Here is a 16,522-nt window from a genome sequence, read left to right on the forward strand (position 1 = left end):
GTCAGCCACTATTTGCTTTGAAAGGAGGGCTGGCCACAGAGGATTATCGCATCAGAAGGAGGGCAGAGCACCTCCTTGGCCTCACTCTGCTAATGGCGTGCAGTTCCAGCGGCCTCATCTCCAAAAGGACGTTGTAGGGTCTGCGATCCAAGTGATCAAGGGGGCAGAGCGAGGAAGAAAGGCAGCAGGGCTTGGAACCAGGAAAGGTGGGGAAGAGGCAATATGACAGAATGGCCCCAGAAGACACGGAGCTTCCATGAAGCTGAATGTTGGGAGATTCAGGACGGATAAAAGAACGTGGCACAGTGTTAACCTGTGGAGCTCCCTGCTGCAGGAGGCAGCGAAGGCCACCGACCCAGATGGCTTTACAAGAGGCAAACCCACAGAGGAGGAGGAGGAAGAGGGGGTGTCAGTGCTTCCAGCCAGGATGGCCAAGCTCTGCCTCCTGTCATGGGAGAAGAGGACGCTGGACTAGGTGGGCCATGGGCCTGATCCACGAGGCACTTCTCATGCTCTCAGGAAGGAAAGGAGGAAAAGGGCAGGAGGGCCTTGTGGAGGCCAAGGAAGAGCCAGCCCCCCCTGCCCCCCGGTGGCTCTTTCCTCTGCCCCCCAACCTGGGGCTCTTCACAACTTCCATCCATCTGGTCTGCGGAGTCAAAGTAGGCTTGGCCTTCTGGTAAAATTCGCCTGGTTAATGTCTGCATTCTGAATCCCTAACCATTGGACAAGCTGATCACTAACAAGGAATGGATGCCAAGAACATATACAAGAACATATACAAGTATATACATATACTTGACAGTCTCAAAGTCGTAATTTGTGTATTCTGTGCGTTCTTTGGATTTTTGTGTTGTGAACTGCCCCAATAACTCTTAACCCCAACCCCACCCAATGGAGCAAAAAGAAAGCAGCCCTCCGCCATGACCCTGTGTCCTTGAGCAGAGGTGCCCCCCTGCCCTAGTGTCCTTGCTTGACATGCCTCCCCCCCCCCACAGAAATAAGAGCAGAACTCAGTGTGAGAGTCTGGGGGGGGGCGAAGGGTGTTCCCCTCCCCTCCGTCTCTCCCACCCCCAAAAAGACACGGCCTCGGCCAGCTTCTCACTACTTTTATTGGCTTCCAAAGCGTCACGCAGACACCCCCCCTGCTGCTGCTGGAGGAGGAGGAGGGTGGGGAGGGGCAGGCTTGGCTGGGGGGGGGGAGACCCCAGGACCCCCTCCCTCCGCAGGCCGGCACTGCCAAGTCTGTCTGCTCCTGGAGTCGGATGAAGCCCGCCCCCTCGCGCCCGCCGGGTGGGCACTGGGCTCCAGAGGCAGGGCGGCGCTTGGGGTTCAGGAAGGGGGGGCATGGCGGGGGCCGCGAGGGGCCAGCGGGATTGTCGCTTAGCGGCTGTAGCCAAACTCGTCGGCATCGTCGGCGCGGAAGTCTCCGTAGCGCCACAAGTTCAGCTGCGGGGAGGGCAGAGAGGGGAGGGTGAGATCTGAGTGGCAGCCAGAGACCCCTCCCAAGACCCCCTCTGTGGGGTCTGCTTGCCCCCTGGCTCTCCAGCCCCCCCCCCTTTTTGACTTACCCGGGCACTTTTGGCTGCCTCCTGGGCATTCAGGTACTCTGTGATCTGGAGGGAAGAGGCGGAATCAGAGCAGGCCCTCTCTGCCCTGTCCCCTGCCCCCTTGCTCAGCCCCCCACCCGCCCCACTTCCCAGGCAGACCTGCTGCCGCCCCCCCTCACCACTTTCTGGAACTGCTTCTCCTTGCGCGGCTCCACCATCACCAGCCCCTCCTTCACCAGCCCCAGCCCCACGTCGCCCTTGGAGTCAGCAAACTGCAGGGTGACATGGGGGCAGCTGGGCCCGGCGTGCTCCACGTTCAGCAGGCACTGGGTGTTCTGGATGTCGCGCACCACGCTGTCCACGGCGTCTGCCCTGGCCTCCTCCTGTGGGGAGAGGAAGCGGGGACACACTCAGTCAGAGGGGCGCCTTGAACCCGCCCCCCAGAGCAGGACAGAAGAAACTGGCGGCGGCAGCTCCCGAGCACCCCAACGTTCTGCCCAGACACCGGGGTCCCGCAGAGGGCCTTCTCGGTGGTGGCGCCCGCCCTGAGGAACGCCCTCCCATCAGATGTCAAGGAGATAAACAACTACAGTCATACCTCGGGTTACAGCCACTTCAGGTTGCATTTTTTCGGGTCGCAGACTGCCGAAATCCAGAAGTACCGGAACAGGTTACTTCTGGGTTTTGGCGGTCGTGCATGCGCAGAAGCACCGAATCGCAACCCACACATGCGCAGATGTGGGTTGCAAACGCTGCGGGTTGCGAACATGCATCCCACATGGATCATGTTTACGACCTGAGCGTCCAGTGTATCTGACTTTTAGGAGACATCTGAAGGCAGCCCTGTTTAGGGAAGCTTTTAATGTTTGATCTTTTATTGTGTTTTTAATGTTCTGTTGGGAAACCCAGCCAGCTGGGTGGGGTATAAATAATATATTATTATTATTATTATTATTATTATTATTATTATTATTAGGGCAGCCTCTCAACATGGGAGAGACAGGCGTCCACTGGGCCCCTCTTCTCTGCGTAAATGGACCCATTCCTTCTCCAAAGCCCCCAGAGCTGGCTGCCACCACCATATTCTGAGTCACATATTTCGTCTCTCCTGCGCTTACAGCCCAGCCACTGTGCTGGGGGCACCTGCATTTCCTGAGAGTTTGAGAAGCAAGCAGAGAACCAGCCTTTCTGCAGCACTGCGGACCCACCGCCCTTGGGCTTCCTCCCCCAGACCCTCCAGCTGCCCCTTCCGGCTGTGACCTCCGGTCCGCCTCTTCCAGGTGGCAAATCAGGGGCAGCTTGTTGGAATTCCTGCTCCGTGATTGCAGTCATGGGATTGTTGTCTTTCACATGACAGTATATGTTTTGACTCCACAAAGTGGGAAGTGACGGAGACAGGATGTTTGTGTTCCTGTGTTCCGTGAAGTGGGACTATTGAAGAAGAGTAGAAGAAGAGTTTGGATTTGATATCCTGCCTTTCACTCCCCTTAAGGAGTCTCAAAGCAGCTAACATTCTCCTTCCTCCCCCACAACAAACACTCTGTGAGGAGAGTGAGGCTGACAGACTTCAGAGAAGTGTGACTGGCCCAAGGTCACCCAGCAGCTGCATGTGGAGGAGCGAAGACAAGAACCCGGTTCACCAGATTATGAGTCCACTGCTCTTAACCACTACACCACACTGGCTCTATTGTCCTTTGTTCTTTCTCTCTTTCCTGTCTGATGCTAGAGAGAGAGGGAGCCATGTTGCAGTGCTCCGTGTGTGTTTATATGTAAATAAAGTAGATTAGCCAAAACGCTGAGTTGCTGAGGTCTGTCACGTGAGATGCGCAAACTCTGCGGATCCCTAAGTGTGCCGATGTCTGTTGGCATCGGTCGCTGTGATGTTCGGGCAGAAGAAAGATTGTGAAGCTCCCGAACGATTGACCAGGAGGGAGAGAACATGCCAGTCGGGCATGTGTCTCTGCCAGGGTCCTCCACGAGTGTAGGCTGAGCTCCTGACCCAGCTCAGGGGCAGGAGGGTACAACTCAACCCGCAACCTCCCCCTGGCCACCCCCTATCGTGCCTTCTGCCCCCCAGGCCCCCACCCCCGGCCGGGACTCACATCTTGGGGCACTTGGATGAAAGCAAACTTGTACTCGGCGGCCTGAGCAGGGAGGATGCGGGTGCTGAAGGCGGCTGGCAGGGTGGCCAGGCGGGTGGAGGGAAGAGTCTCCTTCTGCAGAGGGGGAGAAAAGGCAGCTCGGTCACCCCTGGGCGCGGTTCCTATCCCGCCTGGGGTCCGCAGATCCCAGGACAGCGAGGAAAGGAAGTTTGTTTTTCACAGCAGACACGCCAAATGCAGCAATGGAATATGAAAACCGGTCAAAACCATCAGTTCCCTTTGCCCTGTGGACCAGGCACAGCGCCCACCAAAGGTCTGGCAAAGGACACTCCTTGTCTCTTGGCGACTGGAAGTCAGGGAAGCGGGCGCCCGCCACATTTCCAGGGGGGAGGGCTGGGAAGGGCACCCCATCACCAGCACGTGCTATCCCTGAAAAGCTCCCCCCAGCAGCCTCCTCCGAGCATCTCCAGCAGGCAGGCCCTAAGTCCTCTCCCCACCCTAAGTTTTTATTTATACTTCTCATGTTTATACATTTCATTAGTTTTACAATCATTTCAACATTTCAAAGCTTGACTTCCTTCCTCCTCCTTCCGCGGTCCCTTAAATTTATTTTTAAATATCTTTTGCATATCCAAATCCATTTACAGTGGTGCCTCGCAAGACGAAATTAATTCGTTCTGTGAGTTTTTTCGTCTTGTGAATTTTTTCGTCTTGCGAAGCACCACTGTGCATTGACGGTTTCCCATAGGAATGCATTGACGGTTTTAAGAAAAAGGCACAAGACGTTTTCATCTTGCGAGGCAAGCCCATAGGGAAATTCGTCTTGCGAAGCAACTCAAAAAACAAAAAACTCTTTCGTCTTGCGAGTTTTCCGTCTTTCGAGGCATTCGTCTTGCGGGGTACCACTGTACTGTAGTTTTCTGTCTATGGGACGCCCCCATGTATAGGACGATCCCTATTTTTGGGGACTCTGATTTAAGAAAACGGGGGGAAATGGCACAGAGTTGCCGAGCTTTTTAGGAGCTGGAATTGCCCAAAAATCACTCACCCGCCACTGACCATCGCATGCGTCGCCCAAGACCCGCAGCCGCCAACCAACCGCACTATTGCCACAGAGGCAGCCAATCGCAAACAGCCCTTCACACGGCCACCAATCACCCGCCCTGTCGCCACAGGCTGCAACCAATCGCCCGCTCTGCACTACCCATGTGTAAGATGGGGGCATATCTCAAAGCCACTTTTAAAATAAAAAACCCTAGTCTTATACACAGAAAAATACGGTAATTTGCTCACTCAATTAACAACTTTAAATATATACTTGCAAACAGATAAAAACATTGGCAGGGTTATGGCAACAACCTGCAGTTTCATAAGAGATCCTGTTCTAAGTCCTATAGGGCTTGTTGATCCCTTGAACTCGGGTGCAATGCAAATGCTTCAGGATCGAGGCCACCCAGCCCCTGGGGGCACCTCCCAGTCTCCAAGGGCAGCCCCACGTACAGCGCATTGTAGCAGTCCAGATGGGAAGTGGCTGCAGTGGGGCCAAGCTGCCAAGGAACAGCCGCAGGGAAGTCCTTCCACGGAAGACACTCTGGGCTCCCACAACAAGGTGGGGTTCAGGAGCCCCCACAGATTACGGACCAGGCCTTTCGGGAGGGAGGGCCCCCCTGTCCAGAGGAGGCCTTGCCCCCCCCAAAGCAGCTCTGGGGCTGCTGAGGCCCCCAGGGCCCCCAGGGAATCTTCCCCCAAAGACCCACCACTCACGTTTCCATAGTCGATGTAGAAGACATGCACTTTGGCTGAAGACTCCACCTTTTCCACCCGGGCGCGGTACCTGTAAGGGAGGGGAGAGGGGGGAATAAGCTTGAGACCCCACACTTTTCAGCCAGAGCCACCCCCCATCACTTGTTGCAAGGCGGGTGGGGCGGGCTGCCCTGAAAATGAGAAATCTGCCATGAGGTTCTCCCTTGCCAAAACCTCCATCCTTACAGGCAGCCTCCCTGGCTGCCTGCACCTCCCGGAATGGCCAAGGGAGGAGGTCATGGCCAAATCATCCCCCTGCCCCGGCTGGCACCCCGGGAGGCTGCCTTGCAAAGCTTAGGGGCTAAGCTGGAGGCGCTCGGAAGAGTCCCGAGGGGGGCATCCCACACCAGGCAGCCCCTGAGGGTCCCCTGCCCGTGCCCCTCCCTCAACACAGCACCCTCACCACTCTCCGTCGACAAACTTGGCGATGCAGTAGTCTCCGCGGCGGGGGGTGTAGGAGCCCTCCACGGGGGGGTGGGCAGCAATCTCACTTCGCATGGTCTCCATCAGCTTCTCTAGCTGGGTCCCTAAAACAAAGGGGGGGAGAGACTCAGGGGCTGCAGGAAGCTATCAGCAGCTGCTCCAGGGCACCCCTTCTCCCCAAACGCCATGGGGCAGAATGGGGCAGGCAGAGCTTTGCTTGGATCAGTTGCACTGAGCTGATCTTTGGTGAACGCCCAGCCAAGGCCGGCCTCCACCCCGAGAGCTTGGGGGCACCCAAGGGCCCCACCTCCCCCCGCTCCGCATCCCCCATATAGGAAGGAGGGAGGGTATGGGGGCTGCAGAGTTGAGGCTTGGAAGGAGCAGCAGGAGAACAGCCCCTCTTTCTTGCTTAGCACATACAAGCCCTCTGGATCAGGTCCCTGGGTCTGTCCTGCAAACATTCTGGCAGGGCGTCAATCAAACAGAGTAGCTCCCCCCCCCCCCGGCCTTGCCCCCTTACCTGTCTCCACATCCTGCACATAGAAGTGGAGGTCATCTGTGATCTCTGTGACAAAGACGGGCTTGTAGTTGGCTGTGCGCTCCTTCTCCTCGGGGACAAGGACCACGTCCTCCACGGGGGCCTCTTCATAGTGCGACCACACCTGGGGGGCGAGGAGGATGGAGCCAGAGGTCACAGGAGCCAGAGAGGTCTGGTGCGCAAGGCAGGAGGACCAGGGAAACCTCAGCCCAGTAATGATCTCACAGGCCGGGAAGGGGAGTTGGCGACGGCAGAGGACCAGGAGGGGCACCGGAGAGGTGACTTAGGAGGCAGGGAAGCAGCCGCAGCCCCTCCTGCCAGGCCACGCTCCAGCTGATAGGGACAGCCTTTCCTGGGAGCGCAGAAACCCACATCTCTTAGTTTGAGGGGAGGCAGACAGTGGGGAAGGAGCCCCTGGCCCCCCGACCAGCACCGAAAGCTTTCTGGGCAGGCTCAGAGCTCCCAGCCCTGGCTGCCAGAAGAGGAGGAGGAAGAGGAGACAGGCAGGCACACACCCCCGCCCCCCCCCCCGTGCCAGGTGGCAGCCTCACCCGGGCCCCTGCGCAACAGGAGCACAGCACGACTGCGCTGATGCAAAGAGACAGGCTGTCAAGTCCGATCGAGTCGCCGGGTGGGCGGCCGAGCAGGGGGAGCTGTGACAGGCAAGGCAGCCGGGCTGCGGAAGGGAGCCCACACGACGCTGCCGTCTCCCTCCCTCTCTGCCGCTCAATTTACACCTCCACACACCAGAGAGAGGAGCAGGGGGAGGTCAGCGGCAGGAGACAGCTTTGCTCTGGGGCTGCCACCCCGGGAAGCCTCTCTCTCGGCCCCAAACGCAGATCTCAGCCTCCTGCCAAAGGCGCAGACGCCCAGCCTGACCCACTCAGGCACCCTGGCGGAGAAGGTGGCGCAGGGATGGTGCTGGGAGTGCAGAAGGACCGCTCTTCAAACCCAAGGAGCTCAAGCGCCACGGCCACAAAACGTTCACCAGCCACGTTCCCAGGGATGCCACGGAAAGAGAAACGGAACCAGCCAAAAATGGGCACCCAGGCCAGAGCAGCCCAAGCCGGGTCCCCTCAGCCCAAAGTGGGCTGAGGATGGAGAGAGGCCCGGGACTGGCATGCTAATGGCAGGGGCTCCAGAACAGGAGGGACTATGGTGGCCGGCCCGGGCCGATGACACAGCGCTGAGCCTTGCATGCTCCCTAGCTGCCAGGGGAAGGACCAGGGCGCGGGCACCGTAGTGTGGCCGGCTGCAAGGGAGCTGAGATCTACCTGGGGGCGAGAAGAGTCCAGTCGACAGCCGGGCGTGAAGAAGCGCAGGCAAGGGCCAGGCTGATTGGAGGGGAGGGGCCGTGGAGGGAGGGGGCGGGCAAACGCAGCCGCCTCTTCCAATCCCGCGGCTCAGTCCAGCCATGCTGTGTGGGGCCCCCCCTCGCAAGGAGCAGGCCCACACCTTCGCACACAATTTCCGTGCCAGCGACACAAATCACCCAGGACGCGCCTGCTTCCCTGGAGCCTCTGATTTAATTAATGGAAGAGTGAAGTCAAACGGTGCTGGGAGCCCTCGGGGGGCCGTGCTTCTGGGCCGACACTCTCCCGCCGGAACGGGCTCCATTAAGGCAGGGGGAGCACATGCCTGCCCCCCCGGCTCCTAGGACGTTTCCGTGCCTGATTAGGTTCTCCCCAAACTGCTTGGCAGTTCACGAGGCAGGACTTAGAAGAGACAAGCAGTGACAGGATGGGCCTGTCCCCCCCCCAGAAGCTCCTCTGCTGAGCCTCCTCCTGCCCATGGGGCAGAAGAGAGCAAGCCCGCCCTGGAAGTGGGGCTGCCCCAGAGGAGTGCGGACTCCTCACATCCTCTGCTCTCGAGGACTGACAAGGGGCCTTCGCAGGCATTTGTCAGTGCCAGGCTGGAGCCATTTGCATACGCGGATGGCCCCCAAAGGCTGCTCGGCTGTCCAGCACGCTGGCAGAGTCCCGGGGAGGCTGGTGGGAAGCAGCCCCTCCTCACAGGCTCAGGCACGGCTCCCCAAGGGGCAAGGAAATCTGCCGCAGACATTCTGGATTCCCGGCCGACGAACCAAAGTGGGGAGGAGGGAGAAGAGACGGAGCAAGCTCAAGAGGTCTCCTCTCCTGCAGGTGAATCAGGGATCAGGGAGAGGCCCACCTTCTCCCCCCTCCCCAAAACCCTACAGCTCCTCGGATCGGGAAAAGGCCTTGGGCCCCCAGGAGGGGAGGGCAGGGGCAAGGCGCTCCCATTCTCCCCCCGTTCCGAGGCGGCAGCCAGACAGGAGAAAGAGCAAGGGAAGTTGTTAATTGGCAATTAAAGACGGAGGGCGGACAGCCCTGACTCAAGTGGGGATTCCTCTGTGCTGGCTGGCGGGGCTGAGGCTGGCGGGTGTGGGCCTGGCAATGGGGCAAAGGGCACCCGGCCTGCATCCAGCCAACGGCAACCCAAACGTGGTGGGCTGGCAGGGAGAGTGGAAGGGGCCCGGCTGAGAGGGGAGCGTTGCACCAAGCGATGCTGGGGAGCCACCGCACCTTGGGAGCATGCCCAGGCGTGTCCCTTCGTGGACCAGAAAGAAGACCTCCCCCCCTCCTTCCCAGCTGACGGGTACCTTCTCCTTCTTCTGCTTGGCGGCCTCCTCAGCCGCCACCAGGGGCTTGTAGTAGTTGCTGCGTTCCGCCGTGAAGTGCACCTTGGACAGCGCTTGCTCCACCAAGGCCACCGACAGGTTGACGCCGTCGATGTGCAGCCAGCCAATGAAGTTCCCGGCTTTGTCCATGCTCTCCACCTCCACCTCCACCTGCAGGAGACACAAAGCGGGCAGGAAACCGTCAGGGGGCACGCGGAAGGGCGTCCGGCGAGTGAGAGGGACCCGCCTCCAGAGGGGTCACCCCAAGATCCAGCCACCTGCACCCCCAGATTGAGGTGCCGCAAAGTGCCATCCTGCTAAACACACTTTGCCAGGCGGCTGACTCCAACACCAAAAACCACCTCCCCAGCAATACCCTCCACCCTGCGTGGGTCCCACGGGTGTGGGGAGACTTGGGTGGTGGGAACAAAGCTCTCTCTCACACACTCGCAGTCTCTCTCTCACAAGCTGCCTCGGGCAACGGCACTTGAACAAATTCAAAATCAATCTGCTCTCCGATCCCGGGGATCAAGCAGCACATGACTTTGCTTCAGGGACTGCCCTTGTCAGGCGCGCAGCACAGAAATCAATCCTCGCTCAGGACACAACGAGCGACAGTCAAACGCCAGGGACGCGGGGCCTCAACGTCACCGCAGCGTCACCCACCCCTGCCCCCCTCCAGGGCACAGCTTTTTGGCAAGAGGGCCACAGAGCCCATGGTGGCAGCAGCAGAGCCACAGAGCTCAGACAGCCCAGGGACAGCTCCGGGGGGCCTCTCCCAGCAGCCCACCCACCCAAATCTCCCTGGCATCCGGGCTGCCTTGACACTCCTGGGCTCAGTTTGGCAACGGAGCTTGCATGACCTCCTGCCATTCGAGTGAGGCGTTCTCCTTGCTGGGAGCGGGACCATAACCTTCCGGGGTGACCTTTGGCCAACCATGCCTCTTGGCTCAGCCTGCCCCACAGGAGAAAGCCGGGGGGGGGGAGATACAGCACCCCAAATCACCCTGGAGGGCAGGTGCGGTAAAAATGGAATGAACATATACATTTCTTGGCTAAACTGCAGGACTGTAGACCTCTCCCATTCAAAAAGCAGGCCAAGATATAGACACATTTTCCCAAAGCGGATGGGGCTCTTCCGGCACCAGTGGAGGGCAGCTCCGTGGCGCCTGAGGAAGGAGCCCAGGGTGGCAGTGCCCAGCTTCTGCTGCTGCCTACCCCATCCCTCTGGCCTGCTGCATTTCCATGCCAGCCCCCCCCCCCAGCCGCAGAGCCAAGGGGGCCTCTGCCGTGGAGGCGGCTGCGCTAGGATGAAGCTGGCCCCTGCTCCAAAGCCATAAAACTCCGCCCTCACGACTACAAACACTTGTATTCATTTAAGCTGCTTCAAGCTCGATTAAGCAATAAAATGGATGTCTAAATATCCAGGAATTTGATGAGGTTTGCAGACAAGGGCGCAAGTGCAGCGCCGGCCAGGGGAGAAGGCAAGCCGGCTCCTCTGCCCCACTGGGAGCCGGGCCCAGGGGCCGAGGGCAAGGGGGAAGCTCCAGGGCCCTCCCCAAGGCGCACCGGGCAGGCCCCGCAGGAAGCCACGGGGGCGCAATGGCGCAGGGGCCCCCACCTCTCTCTGCGCCTGCCGGGGCAGTACCCCTCTCCAGGTATGCAAGGGCCACTGCAGAAGGGCAGGTTGCAGACGGCATGGAAGGGGTCAGGGGGCGCTGTCGCCCCCTGGCCAGTACACCAGGAAGGGGGTCTCCCAAGCCTCCCACATCTGGGTGTGGGTGACAGGGAAGGAGCCAGCAAGAGAGACTTGGAAGTGTTGGCTGCTGGCTTCTCTCTTGCTCTCGATCTCTCTCTCTGCACCCCCCCCCAACCCCACCAGCAATTGCTTTCCTTGCAAACATTCTGCAGCCCCGCTGGGGAGTAGGAGAAGAGCCAAGCCATTACATTAGTTCCTTGCTTTTTCCACAGGAAAGGTCTCAAAGTGACTTTGCAAGAGAAAATACTACCAGTCACAGCGGCTGCCGCCTATTGCTGCCGTCTCCTGTACCAGAGGCAGAAGACCGGTTGCTGCTGAAGATGAGTGGCCTGCGAAGGAGACTCTCCTGTGATGCTTCCACCTGGATGAGACCAAGGTCTCTGGTCTGATCCAGCAGCAGGGTTCTGGGCAAGTTTCTTGAGCACCAGCCTTTCCTGGCCCTCACGCAGGAAGAGGCTCTGCCCAGGAGCTTCCTTCTCCCCAGAGCTAAACAGGTATCCTGCTCTGAACCGGGTCCCCCCCCCCCCTTAAGTCCTGTCTAGGAGAAGCAGCAACTGCTTCTGTAATCCGGGGAGACAAAGCACATGAATGAAATATGCAAAGGAAAACATCAGACACTCCAGCCACTTTCCGAGCAGATTAGCATTTGCCCGCCATTCATAATGGATCTGCCCATAATTAGCAAGAAGCAAATGGTGCGAGAGGAACAGGCAGCTCTGTGCGATGGGAGAAGGAGAGGCAGCCTGCCCAGCCCCAAATGCCCCCACATGCAGCCTGGGCAGAGGGGCACCTCTGGAAGCTTCCTGGGCGCCTGGGAGGCTGGCGCTGCCAGGTTGAGCAGGGAGAGGGGGAGGCTGGGGGGGGGGGGCTCCCACGCAACCGTCTTCTTATCCAGGTGGCAAAAGGATGGATGATTCTGCTCGCCTGCAGTCAGGGGACAGCCCCAGCGCCCTCACCTCTGTTGGGCCGGCAGCACCTGCCCAGGAGGCATGTGCCCTGCAGGGCTGGCCTGGCCATTTGCCGAGATCCAATCTGGGGGAGGCAACTACAGTAGGATTCCTCACCCCACCCCAAGACAAGAGGCAGAACAGATCACTCCAGGTGAGCCCTGCCAGCGAGCCATCATGCCAGGCACCGCCAAAGGGGCAAGCCAAGAGGAAACCGAAGCCAAATAAATATCAGGGTGAAAAATTCCCTCTCTTTCTTTTGGCAGGAGGAGAAGAGGTGTCTTTTTGGGGGGGAGCCCAGCTGCTGAGCAGAGAGAACCCAGCAAGCAAAACCTGGGCCTGAATAAAAGCAGCTCCGGACTGGAACCCTGCCCTGGGTGTCTGGCCAAGGGCGGGTGCCCCCCGGGGGTGAGGCGAAGACAAGGAGCTGCCTGGTCAGCTGGCCTGGAGAAGAAAGCAGCAGACCTAGTCCTGGGGCTCCAAACCATGAGCGCAACCTGCCTAAAGGCTGGGCAGGATGCTCTCATGTCCTCTGCGGGGAACACCCAGAGGCAATCAGCCCAAGTCAGCCGGGCCTTCTGGGAGGCCTGGAGGAGTCCCACAGAAGGTCGCCCCCAGCCCCCAGTGAACAGGCTCCAAGCCCAGGAGGTGCTGCTGGGGAGAAGAGGTTCTCAGGCCCTTCTCCCCCCCCCCCAGCTGCTACGCACAGAAGAGGACGAAGGCCAATGGCCAAGGAAGCCTGTGGGCCCTTTCCACCCAGCCCCACGGATCCTGGGCGCCCACGGCTGCAGCTGCCTCCCCGCCTTCCAGCTCCTCTCGCCATTTAGGCTTTACTCAGTTGTGAAAAGGCTTTTGATGCATAAAGCGAAGCACTTAGCAGAGAAGCAGGTTTTTAAACTGCTGCACGGGGAGGAGGCGGGAGGGGGGAAGGAGCGGCAACAGCAGGAGGCAGCCTGGAGGGGCTTCAAAGCCCCCCCTCTCCAAGGAACACCCCCCACTGGGATCTCCCGCCTCTCCCTTTGCACCCAGAGGGGAAGCTGCCCACTGGCTCGCCCCCCCTTGCCATGAGTAGGGAGGGAATCGGGGCTGGATGCTCCCAGGGCTTTGAGTGGCCTCTTGAAAAATTCAAGTGTTCTCCGCTTCCCGAAGGCAAGCCGGGGGAGATCCACTGCGGCGCAGCGCAAGCAGATCATCGTTTTGCAACACGAACCACTCAAGTACGGGCTCACCCAAAGGAATCTCTTCGAGTTCACGAGAAGTTCTGCCTCGGCAACAACAAACAAATGTTCAAAGCACGAGGGTCCAGAGAGAAATCAGGACCACACACAAGTCATACAGTAAGATCTCTGGCAGACAGACTGTCCACAGGTGGCTTTCCCCATAACTGAACTTCCATGCTGGAAAAGGTTTACTCTGTTTCCTTTGCACCGGCCGTAATCTGGAGGCCGGCTCTGCTCTCCTGCTGCCTGGGGCAAGGTGGGGGGCCCCTGCAGGTGGCTCTGAGCTCCCCCCTTTTTTTGAAAATGCTTCTGCTGGTCCCCCGCAGGCCCTGAGGGGCCAGGCCTCTCCCATCAAGCCCTCTCTGGCTCTCCTCCTCCTTTTCCGTCGGTCGCTGCAGCTTTGGGCTTCTTAAAAAACAGCCGTAACCCACCTCGGATGTCCCTGAGACATGCAAGGCAGGAGTGCTTAGGAACAGAATAAGCTCCCTGGGTAGCCCCGCCGTCTGCCCCCTTGCCGTGGGTCCAAAGGGTTCCTTGGAGCCAAGGTTGAGGGAGACCTTGGAGGGTTGCCTGGGGCGCTCACCAGGTAATGCTGGGGGCCACCCCAACCCTTCTCCCGCAGACTTTGATTCCAAACTTTGCAACTGAAAAGACACGATTTGTCACCGTAAGGTTGCGGAAATTTAAAAGCCATAACCATCACACAGGCCAATAGATTAGGAGGCGGAATGGCATGATTAGAATAACTATGTGCTCCAGATATCCATCTTATTAAACTTAACGGTTAAAAAAGCACTCTCCCCTTGCCCCCGCCCCCCCTGGAGACTCGGCTTATGGCTTCCGCTCTCCTCCCAAGGCCCATCCATCACCCTCTTTTCCTCCCCCCCCCCCCCAGGAACCAGGCCTGGAATTACGAACCGCTGAGCGAGAGGCAGAAGTTTTAAATTAAGTATTCAAAGGCGGAGGTGAGCCGTGAAAATGATAACAGGGGTTGTAAGGCAGAGAGGCGAGATTTACAATCCCCTGCGTGGGGGGAAGCCGCGGCGGATCAGCACCGGGGTGGGGTGGGGAGCCAAATGAGGAGGGGGCAATGAATTTTAAAAGGCAGACGGGTCAGAAGTCCTGCCAGTTGGAGTGATAAAAGCGAAGTCGCTGAGAATCCGGTGCTGCCATTAACGTCAGCCGTCTTGTATATCTTATATTTACAGTATACACACGCAGAGCGTGGTCTCGCCTTTCAGTCTGGATCCTGCAGCCTCACCGAAGAAGTTGCAGAAGGAGTCCAGCGGAAGGCGGAGAAGGTGTGGCTGAGATGGTCCCCTTTCCGAAACCTCTGGCGACCCACAACTGCCCATCAGTGACTCTGCAGAAGGCAGCTGTTGAACCCACCTCTTCCCCAGCCTCTCAAGCCCCTGGCAGACGGGGAGAAGCTTCTATGGGACCCCTTTGGAAGGGAACTCCCACCTTCCTCTCCACAGAAAGCCAGGACCCCTTGCCTGTTGCCCAAGGAAGCTTCCCTTGGGAAAGCCCTCAGCCCAAGAGGGACCTTCACCCAGCACGGGGCACCCCAGAGCTCGAACCCTCCCAGACCCTCGGGCAGGGAGGCCAGTCGCAAATCCCCACTGCTGACCCCGCCAAGAACAGGGCTGGAAGTTCCAACCAGAGAGGAGTGGTTGATGAAGATGATGGACTACGCCGAAATGGCGAAATTACCTGGGGAAATCAGAGACCAGGAAGAGAAGAAATTCAAGGGGGATTGGGAAAAATTATAATGTATTTAAGAGAACATTGTAACCAACTAAAAAAAACACACCTTGGCAGGATTAGAGTAATGCTTGTAACGTCCAAAATACAATGGGAAAATGGTTAACAAAATTTCTAACAAATTAAGAGAAAATAGGATAAGCGGAAGGAAAAAGGGATGGACCACGGAAGCCAGGGGAGGGCGGTGGGAAGTCAAGGGATTCTGAGAATGCGAATGTGAATGATATGTTTAAATTGAAATTTGTTATGTAAAATCTAATAGAAAATATTTATATATAAAAAAAGAATGGTAAGTCCAGCAGCCCTGAAGAGAAAGGGAGGCTGGAGCAGGGAGGGGAAGGCGCCGGCCTCTGCAGCCTTCTCTGGGGCAGGCATGGGCCGCTGCCAGGGCTCTCAGCCCAGGGCCCCAGCCCGCCCACCCACCTCCCTGTCGCCCACCCAGAGGGAGGCTCGCTTCCAGCCGCGGGGCTGGCTGTCAAGGCGGCCGAGCGGAGGAGCCTTCAAGCCCACCGAGTGATTGACAGGGCTCGCTAGGTAAACGCGCCAGCACTTGCCTGTCACGCTCAAGCCTCATCCTCTGACAAGTATCTATTAGTACCGGAGTTTATACACATCTCATGTCAACCCCCCCTGCTGGCGAGACGGCCCCGGACGCAGCATGGACATGGCGGGGGGAGGAGGAACGACTGGGGAGCCAGGATTTGTCAAAACCTCTCCCTCCGCTTCCCAGAAGCTGCCTGCTTGGGGGGCTCCTCTCGCAGCATCAGATTCATTGGGGGGGGTGGAGCTTTTGATGCCTCGCGGCCCAAGAACCCGGCAGGGTGTGTGGCAGATGAAGAACCAGGATGGAGAAGGGTCGAATCTGACAGCTGGCCCGGCTCCTGCGCTCGGTCCGGGGTCGGAGAGCGACGGGGCACAGCCAGGAGCCGGTGAATTCTGCAACCCGAAATGCCGCATGCAAGGAGAGAGGACCCCCCCCCCCGCGGCCGCCACATGTGCAGCTTATCATTCTGCCTGCGCACCTGGCCTCCCTTTGTGTCTGTTTTGGGGAATGCTTGTAGCTGCGTTGATTCAAAGGCTGCCCCTCTCCCAAGTGAATTCCGCTGGCCTTTGTAAAGTGATAAGCATTGCAGATTCTTCCCGACACAATCTGGCTTCTCCTTCCCGGCCCCCAGCGGGGGAGCAACTCCACATGCCTACTACCTGCCCAGGGGGATTGTCGCAGATCCAAGGCAGAGATCGAGAGGGGCAGGCGCAGCCTGCTGAGGAATCCGGGGTGTGTGTGTGTGTGCGGCATGACCCCCCTGCCCAATTTGCAGGGACAGAACGGCTCCTGGAACCCAGGAGCCAGGCCCAGAAGGGTTGGCGGCAGCCCTACAAACCGGCCGCTGGTCCACAGCCTCTCTTTGCCCAGGTCTTCTCCTTCCTCTGAAGCACCAATCCTTTGCCCCTGTAGCTCTACCCCGTTCCTAGAAGGAAGACCTTGTCTCTTGTGTGAAATGAAGGAACAACGAGGAGGAGGAAAGAGAGTCTTCTCGCTGCCTGCCTGGGACTGAGCCAGGCCTCTCTCATACCCTAAAGCAGTGGTTCTCAAGCTGTGGGTCCCCAGATGTTGTTTGACTACAACTCCCATCATTCCTAGCCAGCATGACCAGTGGTCAGGGGTGATGGGAGTTGTAGTCCAACAACGTCTGGGGACCCACAGGTTGAAAACCACTGCCCTAAAGGGACAAGGATGAAGGAGAAAGGGACACAAGTCTCTCAAGGGATGGGGAACCCTG

The 16,522-nt window shown here is 58.6% G+C and overlaps 2 protein-coding genes across 2 annotated transcripts in view; both read right to left on the bottom strand.

Annotated features, from left to right (window-relative positions):
• The window catches only part of LOC310659082 (uncharacterized protein), a 332,609-nt gene that overhangs the window by 32,039 nt on the left and 284,048 nt on the right, over positions 1-16,522 (bottom strand). The gene's annotated exons all lie outside the window — the stretch shown is intronic.
• SND1 (staphylococcal nuclease and tudor domain containing 1) overlaps positions 1,092-16,522 on the bottom strand; it is a 223,322-nt gene continuing 207,891 nt past the window's right edge. Inside the window, exons 17-24 of the mRNA XM_083401914.1 lie at positions 9,034-9,222; positions 6,396-6,537; positions 5,856-5,979; positions 5,414-5,483; positions 3,650-3,763; positions 1,727-1,930; positions 1,569-1,613; positions 1,092-1,446 (exon numbers count right to left, since the gene is read on the bottom strand). Coding sequence (XP_083258040.1) covers positions 1,381-1,446; positions 1,569-1,613; positions 1,727-1,930; positions 3,650-3,763; positions 5,414-5,483; positions 5,856-5,979; positions 6,396-6,537; positions 9,034-9,222 — 954 coding nt within the window. The 3' untranslated portion in view covers positions 1,092-1,380. The remainder of the gene's footprint in view (positions 1,447-1,568; positions 1,614-1,726; positions 1,931-3,649; positions 3,764-5,413; positions 5,484-5,855; positions 5,980-6,395; positions 6,538-9,033; positions 9,223-16,522) is intronic.

This window comes from Podarcis tiliguerta, assembly GCF_965153285.1.
Source record: "Podarcis tiliguerta genome assembly, chromosome: 10".
Taxonomy (NCBI): domain Eukaryota; kingdom Metazoa; phylum Chordata; class Lepidosauria; order Squamata; family Lacertidae; genus Podarcis; species Podarcis tiliguerta.